The sequence below is a fragment of the Macrobrachium rosenbergii genome, chromosome 5 (assembly GCF_040412425.1).
Source record: "Macrobrachium rosenbergii isolate ZJJX-2024 chromosome 5, ASM4041242v1, whole genome shotgun sequence".
NCBI lineage: Eukaryota > Metazoa > Arthropoda > Malacostraca > Decapoda > Palaemonidae > Macrobrachium > Macrobrachium rosenbergii.
The window spans coordinates 52,315,132-52,328,287 of NC_089745.1; the positions used below are offsets into that span (position 1 = coordinate 52,315,132).

Here is a 13,156-nt window from a genome sequence, read left to right on the forward strand (position 1 = left end):
CATCAACATAGTCCATTTTCCTGAATAGTACATCTTTGCTAATGTATCTTCCCAGTTCATTCCACTCAAGAAACTGCATCTTTATATAAATAATTTATCAAGTAATTAAATAGCTAAGAGTTTCTACTTTCACAACAGCTTGAATTCAAAAATTTTCGGGTAACGCTTCAAAGTTTAGTTTAGGTGACTGTCCCGCCCCCTAACAGGAACACCAGGAATGACTTAGCAGACAACTTCATTCTGTTTCTGCCAGCGCTCGAGTAAACATGAGTGTCGATGGCTGGCAGCTTTGCCGGTCGGAGACCAGATTTTGGTGATGTATTATTGCTGATTTCGGGTAGCCTTCTACAGCTTTCAGGGTCAGTATTTTGTTGTTTTGTTATTAAGAGCTGATTCAAGTTTATTATATTTCGCTACAATAGCAAATTTACATTCAAATTGAGCAACTACCAGGAGCGTAATTTACCCATTAGAGTCATACCCTGAACTTATGTGAGGTTAGGTTCCAGAACCCCTGCTAAAGGCGAATTTTCGCATAAGTTTGGCACGATCTCTAAAAATGTTAATAAATGGTTATCTGTGGAGTTTAAACACTAAATATGACCATAATCTTGCTCCCAAAGTATTAAGCTAACTTAAATGAAATTAAAGTTGATGTAATTTCATTTAAAAGTTAGCTTAATACATTACCGTTATAAAAAGAAATAAGTGGTTGACATAAAAATATGTAGAGAGTTGGAAGAGAATTTCTCTCACTCGCCTTGCGACTGATCTATTTTTAGAAGTCTTCTCAACCTTGTTTTTAAGAACTTCTTTATTCTGCATCTCTTTCTCTTTGTTCTGAAATGCTTTTTCGTCAATGAACAGTGTTTTTTATTTGGACTAATACAACTCTTAGTTATTATATCTCTATGTTTTAGAACGTATTTGCCACACTAATGTATTTACAGTTCGTAGACTGTACAGGTAAAATTAGATAAATTTAAACTATCTACTGTACAGGTAAAGATGTACAGAAAAATGATAAGTTGTAAAAATGTGTGAGCGCTAACTACGAACGAGAGAGAGAGAGGGGAGTGAGTTGTCCTTACTTGAAATATCTAGTTAAATTATCTAAGAATTATTACGGAGACAGAGAGAATAACATGAGAGAGAGAGAGAAAGAGAAGTTATTCTTACGTTAGATATCAAAAGATGGAAATTCATGATTTATGAAGGAAAAAGAAGGAAAGAAAGAGAGAGAGAGATAGTACGTAGAAATCCTTTGACACGCTGTGGGCAATGATTGACATATTTGACAGCTTTGCCCTTGCCCCTCTCTTCAAAGGTTTCACAAAAGATCGGGAAATGAAATTTGTTTAAAATATCACATAATTTACTATAGAAATGTATAAATTTTGTAATGACAGTTATATTATTATTATTATTATTATTATTTTATTATTATTGTTATTTAATCTTATTAATATTTGAAAATTAGTACAGGCAGTCCCTGGTTATTGGTGGGGGTTACTTTCTTAGGGTGTGATGATAACCGAAAATCGGTGATTTTCGGTGCTTTTTTGCCGAGTTCCGGAGCTTATCAGCGCTGAAAAGCTCTGATTTTCGGTTATCGCCGCCTCTGTTAGGTATGCATTGGCGCCAGTACCCAATTATCGGCGCTGACAAGGGGAAATCGGCAATTTTCGGCACCAAAAATTGCCAATTTTTGTCGCTAAACAAGTGCCGTAAAACTGGATTGCCATGAACCTAGCCCGCTGTTAACCGGGGACTGCCTGTACTTACTATCAGGTGAATCATTTATTTATCATTCAAAACAAATACATGTAACCATAAAAATTCTCTCATCTCAGTAAGAGAGAGGGAGAATTATTATTTTTATTATGTAATGTTATTTAATGTACACACAAAAGCTTGAAAACTTATAAACTACAAACACTTTTGCAGGGTTTCTCCAGGATTCGCAAATGTCCAATGAAAAGTTCGCGTGTCTGTGAATTCGCGCAACTCAAATCGTGTAAGATCGAGGTATTACTGTATTCGTATCTTCTCAAATAACCTCACTTCTAGAGATACCACCAAGGGTGGTCTGCTCTTCTTTCGGACAGCCTCTGGGCTGTCCGGGTGCTTGTCAGGAAGGAGAGGTTTTCCAAAGGTGCTGCAAGAGCCATTTGAAAGATGCAGATGTCATCTTCTAGCTCAGTCTGCCAATCTCGTGAACAATTTTCTGAATCGGATGTCTCAGACTCTGAGTCTCCTGAGACACCTATGACTCAGTGGCAGTATTGCCTCTTTTGTTGAAAGAGCTAGAATCTCTCCTATTCCTCTTTTTAGGGGTATCAAGCTACATCTGACTCAGTAACGCAGTTTGCTTGGTTACCTTTGGCTTTTTTTTAACCAAGAACGAGGACCCTTCCATGTCCCGTATCCATTCTACCTCTCTCAAGAACTTAATGGAAGAGAAGACGTTCTTGACAGCCGGAAACAGTGCTCCGGGCTCCCAGAAGTGTCCACCAACTCCTGAGCTTTTACCTCGCCTGACTTCTAGTTCACCTGGCGCCAGCGCGTGCCCCGAGCACCTAGGAGTGCCCGCCAGCTTCCGAGCGATTAGCTCCGGGTGGCCAGCTCATATGACACCACCTACAGCCATGCGCTAGCTCAGAACATCCAGCTCCTGGCGCCAGCTTCTGATCATCTGGCGCCAACTCTCTCCGCATCCTTGGCTCTGGGGAAGAGTAGAGGGCTCTCTAATCAGTTGGAGTTTTCAGGTAGGCTACAGTAAACCCCCCGTATTCATGATCTCACGATTCATGGACTCGTATTCACGGATTTCTCTTTGGAATGTATCTACCTGTTATTTGCGGAAAATTCACCCATTCGCAGTATTTTTCACTGAGAAGTATTCACTAGATACCGTATTTTCATCTCATTTTCATGAGTTGTTCCTCTCTTTCCCCGAAAGTGGGTGGGCTAGTCACCTACCTAAAACAAAAGTAGCACTACCCCAAATTTCAAAATTTTAGCTACCATGCGAGTTGAAACTAATAGCTATGTAATTACTTGGTTTGGTAAGTATATATAAAACTTTATCATAAAAATGTCATATTTACCAGTGTCCAAGCTCTCTCTTTCTATTATCCAGGCTTTTGCTATTTTTCTTATTGTTTGCCACTGTCTTTACTCTAGAGTTTATACTATTATGATGTATTGTGAGTACTTTTCTGTGAGTATTTCTTGTACCCTCTTCCTTGAGAATATGAAGCTGAGTGCTTGACTTGGTACTCCATAGAATAACATTTCAGGATTTAATCACATTCTGTATAACTACTTTTTATCATGGTAACTCTGCCGTTACTTTATGTTATGGAAGATTTCCTCTGGTTAGTTTTCTTGCCATGGTATCAAACTGATAGTTGTCAATATTGGAAGTTATTTTTAAACATTAAAAGCTGGGCGAGTCAGTACAGCTGGGACTGGCACCGCCAGGCCCAGGTTCAAGTCTCCGGCTGGCTGATGAAGAGTTAGAGGAATTTATTTCTGGTGATAGAAATTCATTTCTCACTACAATGTGGTTCGGATTCCACAATAATCTGTAGGTCCCGTTGCCAAGTAACCAATTGGTTCTTAGCCATGTAAAATAAGTCTAATCCTTCGGGCCAGTCCTAAGAGAGCTGTTAATCAGCTCAGTGGTCTTGTAAAACTAAGGTACACTTAACTTTTTTTTTCTTTCTGGATCTTTGCAAATTGCAGTGTGGTGCATTTTCCTTTGTTTTGCATATTCCATAATTTCTTCTCATTCTTTTCTTTTGTGGCAGTTCATGAAGTAATCATTTATATATTCTTGTTAGCTCTGCAATTAATGATTTTTTGGCTGCTGTTAACAAATTGCAAGTCCTCATAATCATATCAGGTGACATTCTCCAATGGCCCTTCTTATTTTATCAGCATCCTTATATTTTTCATCTTTCCCACATATCAGGTCACAGCATAATAATTATAGATACTGCCAGTCAGGAGTGTTATTTTGATTCAACATTTATAATACATCACATGAAAGAATACCTCATGGCTGTGATGTCTGAGACTAGAAATTGTGAAATGTCTGAATCATGTTTCATGCTTGTGGGATTACTGTAATTTTTTGTACTACTCTGTTTTTGATTTTAGTAAACATTGCCATTATTTTATGCAATTGTCAGTCAGCCTAGGAAAAGCATTTACATTATTGTAAAACCTTGGATTTCTATACTGTACATTTAAAGTCTAATAATTTTTTTTTTCTTGCTTCAGGAATTTCAAGTTGACATCCTGGATGATCAGAAGAGTATTGTATTGACTGCCCCAGCTACATCCAATACTTTCAAAAATGCTGCTCATGACAGTGCAAAGCTTAGCCAAAAGTAAGTAGTCTGTGCCACCAATCTCTTGGTTCGAACATTGGAATAGGGTCTGAAATGTGTACTTTCATTGAGTGTTGTTTAAAAGCCCTACCACCCGTGGCTAGTTAGAAAATGTGAATGCATAGGTTTTTGAGCCCCTCACTACTTTACTGCCATTTTACTAAAATTTCCCTGCTGACTATTTAAATATTTATTTATGTATTTCAGTGTTAAAGTTATTGTTAACCTCTGGAATGTGCACTTGTTGATTTCCTCTGAAGTAAGCATAATTTTATTCATAGAAAATAATAGAAGCTGAGAACTGACAAGTAACTCCTATATTTTATGCTGGAAAAAAAAGCTTGTGCAGATATTTTTAAGTCAGGACTGCTTGAGCTGCTGCTTGGAACCTATGGGGTAATAGTGTTTTTATTCTACCATGCACAAAAGAATCCTTGAGTTAATGTCCTAGGTGTCACTGGGGAAAGTCTTGCATTATATGAGGACTCAAACTTCATGCAACACATCAGCGGGCTATAGTTGTTCTTACTGTTGAGATGAGGATAGTTCCAATAAAATAAGTGTATTATGATGCTAGATTTTCAGCTCAATTCATCTGATTAACCCTTAAACGCCGAGCCTCTATTTACAAAAACGTCTCCCGTATGCTGGCAGCGTTTGGGAGTTAGCGACGAAGCGGAAAAAAAGTTTTTTTTAAAAAATCACAGCACGCTCAGTTTTTAAGATTAAGAGTTCATTTTTGGCTCATTTTTTTTTCATTGCCTGAAGTTTAGTATGCAACCATCAGAAATGAAAAAAATATCATTATCATATATAAATATTGAAATATATGACAGGGCATAAAAAATTTTTCATATATAATTTTATACAAATCGCGCTGTGAGCAAAACGGTTAAAGCTAACGGTTTATTTTGTTTTTCTTTGTATTGTACACTAAATTGCGATGATTTTGGTATATAACAAATCGTAAAACGATCAAAGCAACACAATGAAAATATTATCACAAAATGATGCATGAATTAAGTAACGTGTGGACGTAAAAAATTTTTTTTCAAAAATTCACCATAAATCGAAATATTTTGCTAGAGACTTCCCGTTTGTTGAAAAATGAAGCTAATTGATTGAATATTACTAGACTGTAAGTGTTTTAGTTTACAATTGCAGTTTTTTACCATTTCAGTCGAGTTAAAGTTGACCGAAAGTTGAATTTTTTCTATTTATCGTGATTTATATAAAAATATTTCAAAACTGATAAAAGCTACAACCATGAGCTATTTTTTGTTGTATTTTACATGAAATTGTGCACATTTTCATATATAAAACTTTATGTAACAACTAATATAAAACGGTGCAAATATTACGTAAAACGCGTGTGAAAAGAATTTCTGAGATGTTGGCCGAGTTACGCATGAGACGTAAGGAAAATGTTTTTTCAAAAATTCACCATAAATGGAAATATTGTGCTAGAGACTTCCAATTTATTGCAAAATGAAGGTAAATGATTGAATATTACTAGAATGTAAGAGTTTTAGCTTACAATTGCGTTTTTCTACCATTTCGGTCGAGTTAAAGTTGACCAAAGGTAGAAATTTTGGCAGTTATCGTGTTTTATGTGAAAATATTTCAAAACTGATAAAAGCTACAACCATCAGCTATTTTTTGTTGTATTCTACATGAAATTGCGCACATTTTCATATATAAAAGTTTATGTAACGACTAATGTAAAACGATGCAAACATTATGACAAACGAAAGAATTTCTGAGATGAATTTCTGAGATGTTCAGCCGTAAAGGAAAAAGTTTTTTATTTCAGAAATTACCATAAATCGAAATATTGTGCTAGAGACTTCCAGTTTGTTGCAAAATGAAGGTACATGATTGAATATTACTAGAAAAGTTTTAGCTCATAATTTTTTTTTTTTTTTCGAAGGTTGAAATTTCACCAGTTAAATCGAAAATATTTTGATAAAAGCTAGAGTTATTTTCTGTTGACTTACAGTTTGTTGCTAATATAAAATGGTGCAACATTACGACAACATGAGAAAGAATTTCTGCATGATTGAATATTACATAAAGAATGTGCTAGAAGGTAAATGATTTTTAGCTTATAATTGCGTTTTTACCATTTTGGTCAAGTTTAAAGTTGACCGAAGGTTGAAATTTTGGCAGTTATCGTGATTTATGTGAAAATATTTCAAAACTGATAAAAGCTACAACCATGGGTTGTATTTTGCTGTATTTTACATGAAATTGCGCACATTTTCATATATAAAACTTTATGTAACAGCTAATATAAAACAGTGCAAAAATTATGAAAAAATGACGAAAGAATTTCTGAAATTTTCGGTCGAGTTACCGAGCGGGCGTAAGGGAAAAGTTTTTTTCAAAAATTCACCATAAATCGAAATATTGTGCTAGAGACTTCCAATTTGTTGCAAAATGAAGGTACATGATTGAATATTACTAGAATGTAAGAGTTTTAGCTTACAATTGCGTTTTTCGACCACATAGGTCGAGTCAGAGTTGACCGAAGGTTGAAATTTTTTGCAGTCGACGTACGGTACGTCCACTTGGCACCCAACAGACAATTTTAGTCGACGTATGATACGTCCAGTAGGTGTTTAAGGGTTAAAGACCAAAAGGAAGCAACTTTTCACAGCGAAATAGGAAAAGACCAAAGAAGAAAACATAGCACATGACTTGCAACTATTCAAGAGAGACCACAGGGAATGGAATGTTGGCAGCCAGGGTCTGAGACCAGTGGGAACTTGTGACTCATGATATCAGTGTAAAAGAGACCAAAGAGCATAGAAGGCATTTGACATTTGTATAAAAGAGGCCAAATGAAATGTGAATTTTTATAGTTAGTAAGAGACCTAAGGGAATAGAAGATGCTAGACAGTTGGGGAGGATGAGACTGACAATAACAGAGCACCTCTGACAGACAGGTAAGAAGAAACCGAAGGGAACAGGTGACTTAACATCTAGGTAGGAAGAGACTAGGTGGAACAGTAATAAATTAAGGGTAGAAAGAATGTTGCAATAGACCAAAAGTCTGCAGTGCTTTGCATTAGGTACATTGTATGCAGTAACAGGCCTTCATTGATTATTTTCTGCAACAGACAGGTCATTGTGGTGGCATGGAGTGGGAATTTTCAGTATTATATTCCCTTGGGTATGTAAATTTCAATCTTACTGCAAGTTAACATATTTTCCTGTTTTAATCCATTAACATTAACACTATAGTAGTAGATAATTTAAGTGTTTTCTTTGAATGTTTTGCAACTAGGTGATAAAACATCTATTGCTTGCCCCATATTTTTTGAATAGTCCTGTTTTGCTTATGTGAACTTTCTAGGTGATATATATTTTCAGGTTTTCGTTTACTCACATCTATGGACCATCAACTTCTCAGAAGGAATTATTTGAGGAATCAACCTTGGGTTTGGTCAACGATTTTGTAAAAGGCCAAAACCTGTTGCTTTTTACATATGGTGCTACAAACTCTGGCAAAACTTTCACAGTACAAGGTAAAGATTTTTTTATTGAAATGTTTTTTTTACAAGGAAGGCACACACCTGATTTTAGGGCCATCTTAGAATTTTATTGAGCAAATAATTGCATCAAAATTATATGCATCATTTCTGATTTTATCTCTTGTTCTACAGGGACATCTTCAGATCCTGGTGTCTTGCCTCGTACATTAGATGTTCTTTTTAGATTCATTGGAAATAAACATTACCCAAGGAACGACCTTAAACCCCGATATTTTTGTGGTGTTAGCCGGCTAGAAGAAAGAGATGTCAAGAAGGAAGAAGAAAAAAAGCAAAATATTTTTAAGATTAGTCCTGAAAATACATCAAGATTCTCAGGATCCTTATCAGTAAGTTGCCAATAGACTCTGAATATCTTATTATATTGTATATTATATATTAAATTGTGCACAAACTAATTGCCATTTTATACTATTATGATAAAGATTTTAGTTTGTGATATAATATATAAACTCTTATAAATGTTTCCTCAGAACCTGTCCAAGTTTTCCAGTGAGACCAGTTTGAATGAAACTCAGCCATCAAGCACAGACACTAGTACAGGTAAAGCTTAGACACTGTTCTGACATATGCTTTTATTTGTTTGTGATAAATTTGTGATGAGTAGTAATTTTCAAAGCAAATTTGTATAATCTGTAGTACAGCGGCATCTCAGCTTAGCAGATTTCGTTACTTGACAGGCTTACTCAAGTCTGGTAACAATGATAGAAAAATTTTACACCTACTGGAGAAATCCAGTAAGTATGATAGGGTTATTGGACAGTAGGCCGAGGGTTTCTTGTTTGTGCCTTTGAGGGTGGAGGGTGAATGAATGAACAAACATACTCATGTCTACTGACACTTCTTTTGGCTGTGCCCGTGAAGGTAGACTGTGAACACACACATTACCGACACTTCTCCCTTTGTGCATCATGTTAGGAAGTAGTACGCAGTTACTCTGGGCCAAACTCACTCACTCTCTCCTACAATATTTTTATTGACATTACTTCATGCATTACTCTACTGTGCTGTGCTTAATACAATACATTGATGTAGTATTACACATTCTATAGTATATGTGCAAGTGTACAGGGTATGTGCACATGTGTGCATCATATTAGTATAAACCACACACCAAGAGTGTGTTTCTCTCTCTCTCTCTCTCTCTCAACATTTTGTTATGAAGAATTTGGGTTAATATTTAAAAAGAAACAATGTTTATTTTTTATTTATATTGTGTGGTTTTTGTACACAGTGCTTTACACATCTTGTAAGAAGTAGGTATAGGTATGCACAAATTGTTAGAAGCAATTCATTTTGCAAATGTATCTGAATTCGAATGATAAGTAACCTATATGCTTGTATCATGCAATATTTTAAGAAGAAATTTTATATCTGATTTTAGAGGGTCGCACCATACATGAGATACAAAATGTGTATATGGAAACTATTAACTCAGGCTGTCTGTTACGGGATTCATTTACAGAAGTCAAATAGCATATTACAGCTGTATTTAAGATAAAGGTAATGGTAATGAAATGGATATTTTTCTTGCTGAATCCATTTATATTGTATTCTCATGTTATATCATCATCATAAAAACTGATTGTCCACCACATGCATTTAAGTAGGATAGGGTAATGTTTAGGTTTACAAAATCAGCTGATGGAAAGCTACTACCAAAATAGTTAGGAGAACCATTTTTTATCTGCTAAAAGAAACTGATTATTACTGGAATTAATATGTTTATTTTTGTACATAAATGTAAAGCAGGTATACAAAGGTAAACTAACACACAGTAAACTAAAATCCTGCAAAATTGCAAAACAGCTGTTTCTCAATTTTGTTGTTTTTGGCCAAACTCGATGTTTATGCCAATGTTTTGGTTAATGGTGCTCATGAAGTAGTAAGTGATTGTTAATTATAAGAAATGGTTATGAATTGTTACATGAGCCATAAGTTTGGTAATCTTGTTTGAAAGCCTAGCTTAGTGTAATCTACAAAAATTAATTTGCCTGTAAGTAAAGTTTAGATTTTTTTTGTACTTTTATTTATTTAACAAGAGATGGGATTACAGACTGTGTAGGAAAGAGTTTAGCTCGATGTTATCTGGGCAATTGAAAATGTACCTTGCATGATACACAAGATATGTGATGAAGTCACGTTTTGGGGACAAAATTTTAAGGTCACATGGTACAAGAGAACAGGTGATGCACAATCATATATGGCTATTTAATACTTTAAATTGAATGATAATTACAAAACACCAGTTAGGATAGGCTATTAGATAATTATATGGAATTGTGCTCAACCATAAGCTATAAGAGTCAGCCCCAGGGTACTCAGTTGTTTATGTCTCTTACTTGGTGGATTTCATTACTTAGTGGAAAGGGCAAACCCCTGAGCTGTTTGTAAGTTGAGAAGACACTGTATTAATATCATGACCATTTGGAGTATATTGGCTGGATGTTTTTCCAAAGCCTTTGTGTAATGAAAATCAAATCCCAGTTATGTATAGGAGATACATTACCTTGGATAGTTCAGAAAAGCAAAAATGGCAAAATTTTATTTAGACATGTCAGTGACACACACACACACACACATTCCATTATTTTACTTTGCTAACACTAATCCTTATGAATATGACCTGTGACCTTTTTTTTGTCACATTTTCAGTTTCGTCTGTGATTGAAGTGCCTTGCCAAGAAGATCAAACTATTGAAACTGCTGACTCAGAAAGCACTGTGTATGCTGTGTTTATATCATTTGCTGAAATTTACAATGAATACATTTATGACCTCTTGGAGAAGATGCCTTTGTCTAAGAAAAATAAGCGCAATCCACTGATGTTGGGGGAAGATCGTAATGCCTCTATATATATTAAAGGTTTGTGTTGGGTGAGTTGTTTGTTCTTAAAATTCAAAAGATTTTGCTTTGCCTATGGTGTTCATGATCACAAATCATGAATCCAAGTATGGAACAGCACTTTGAAAAGATGTAGAACGTTTTGAAAGTCTTTGTACTAGTGTAAGGACTATACCTAAACTTCCTTTCAAAGGAGAGCACATTTAGCTTTTATAAGAATGCATTTTATTTTTTCTGAGTTGGTATATTTAGATCACTTACTTTCTCAGTATTTAACAAGTTCATTATTATATTTGATTGGCTGAATTGCAGTGAAAAACTATGGTGTAATCTTTGAGTATTTTAAGGTGTTATAAAAGTACTTTAACCAGACTGCTAAGTCAGATGCTATTAATGTTGTTGACTTGAAAGTTTTAATCTAAAATGATGGGGAAAAATTACATGATACTAAGCAAAAAGTTAATGTTGTACTGAAAAGTCAGAAGAAAACACTGGAAGAGTCCAGAAAGCGAAAGACAGAAAGCAGTGCTGCAGAACTTGACCAGACTCTCAGAAGGGTAATTGAAAGATTGATCTTAAATGAAACTTGAAAATGCAGTAAGATAGAATTGAATTAGTTAATCGGGTAGGTGAGAAGTGACCTAAGTGGTGGATTGTTCAAAGAAGTGTAACTGAGAGAGAGGGGTCACTACAAAGGAACTTTAGTGCTATTGCAGTGTGTTTCACAAGGCGCAGTGTGATTGGTACACCCAAGTTGTTGGCCTTAGTATATTATTACTTGTTCTGGCAGGAATACGCACATACAATTTTGTAGATACTCAGCACACTGCGGCTGTCTGCTGACTCCACACCACTGTTATTATTATGATGTACTATTTTGCTAGTTTTTATAAATACATGTTAAGAGGTATTACAAACTTAGAAAGATTACAGAAGTTAGGCTGTACAGGCAGTCCCCGGTTAACGGCCGGCTTGGTTAATGACGACCTGGTTTTGTGGTGCTTGTCTAGCGACGAAAATCGGCAATTTTCAGCGCCGAAAATCGCCAATTTCCACTTATCGGTGCTGATAATTGGGTATTGGCACCAATACATACCTAACAGAGGCGCCGACAACTGAAAATTGGCAATTTTCGGCGCCGATAAGCCCGAAGATCACTGAAAAAGCCCCAGAAATCGCCGATTTTCGGTTAGTGGCGATTTTTTTATCATCACACCCCCAGAGTGGAACCCCCGCCGATAACGGAGGACTGCCTGTATTGAGTTATAACTGGAAGAACAAAAGAGGATGTTGACATCAATGGGGGATTTTAAAGTATATTTTATAGACTTCAAAATTAAATGAATTGTCGGAGATCTAGAGCTTTATTCTGTGATTAAGGCTCAAGAGTCTGAAGTATTTGAGAATGGAATCTGCTTATGGTCTGGGAGTCACAGAAAATTTCTACTTTTTGTAATTACTCCTAATTTCAGTGAATTTTAGGTTGTATAAATTTTGATTTGTGTTTTTGGCTCCCATAGGTCTGCAAGAAGTACGTGTAAATAGTGCCGATGAAGGCCTGCAACTTTTGCAAATAGGCCGTCAAAATTTGCACTTTGCAGCCACCCGTTTGAACCACAACTCTTCAAGATCGCATTGCATTTTCACTATCAAAGTTATAAGGGTTGCCAATGCTAATGATCCACACGTTGCTAGAGTATCGATGTGAGTATTCTCTACATCTTAATGGACATGCATGGAAGTCATAACCTTTGCAGTAACAGTTAGCTTGGAAACATATTGTTTCCCATAGGATAAGTAAGCTCTAAAAAAATGTAAGATATTGTTTACAAAATAGGGTAAAACGGGAAAATAAGAACAGGAGAAAAATAACTAAGCAGACAAAAAATGGAGTGATATAACTGCATGGCTTGTTTTTCCAATTTTAACCATTTTTACTTTTAAGAAATAGAGATACAAGTAGAAAGGGGATAATGTTAAAAAATTATGAATATACAAAAACAAGGACTTTGGACCTTGTAGTTGAAGCTTTCTTCGAGCTCTCCTTTATCACATCATACACTCACATCACTTGTGTTGTGCTTTTTTATTTATAGGGGCAAAGTTAAGAGAAAAAGTGAAAGCAGGGACAGTGATGGATGCAGGTACATTATGGTCTAAACTAAAGGGTACATTCATTTTCCTTTCTCTCATAGTGACTGCTTTTAAGTAAGCATCATTTGTTATTGTTTAAAGTTGTGTACTTTATTTGGGAAGTTTTGTCATATTTTATTAATCATGGAAAGTATGGGTTGGTAGAAAATCCTCAAATGGTTAAGCCTGTGAGTTGTCTCGATTTTTTTCTTGTGTATGGTTTAT

General features: G+C 35.5%; 1 protein-coding gene across 4 annotated transcripts in view; it reads left to right on the forward strand.

The window, feature by feature from the left end:
* LOC136838781 (kinesin-like protein KIF20B) overlaps window positions 1–13,156 on the forward strand; it is a 113,904-nt gene that overhangs the window by 12,282 nt on the left and 88,466 nt on the right. For all 4 annotated transcript variants that reach the window (XM_067104307.1, XM_067104306.1, XM_067104309.1 and 1 more), the window contains exons 4-9: window positions 4,291–4,400; window positions 7,776–7,930; window positions 8,069–8,283; window positions 8,428–8,497; window positions 10,610–10,819; window positions 12,319–12,502. In XM_067104307.1, the coding sequence (XP_066960408.1) occupies window positions 4,291–4,400; window positions 7,776–7,930; window positions 8,069–8,283; window positions 8,428–8,497; window positions 10,610–10,819; window positions 12,319–12,502 (944 nt within the window). The remainder of the gene's footprint in view (window positions 1–4,290; window positions 4,401–7,775; window positions 7,931–8,068; window positions 8,284–8,427; window positions 8,498–10,609; window positions 10,820–12,318; window positions 12,503–13,156) is intronic.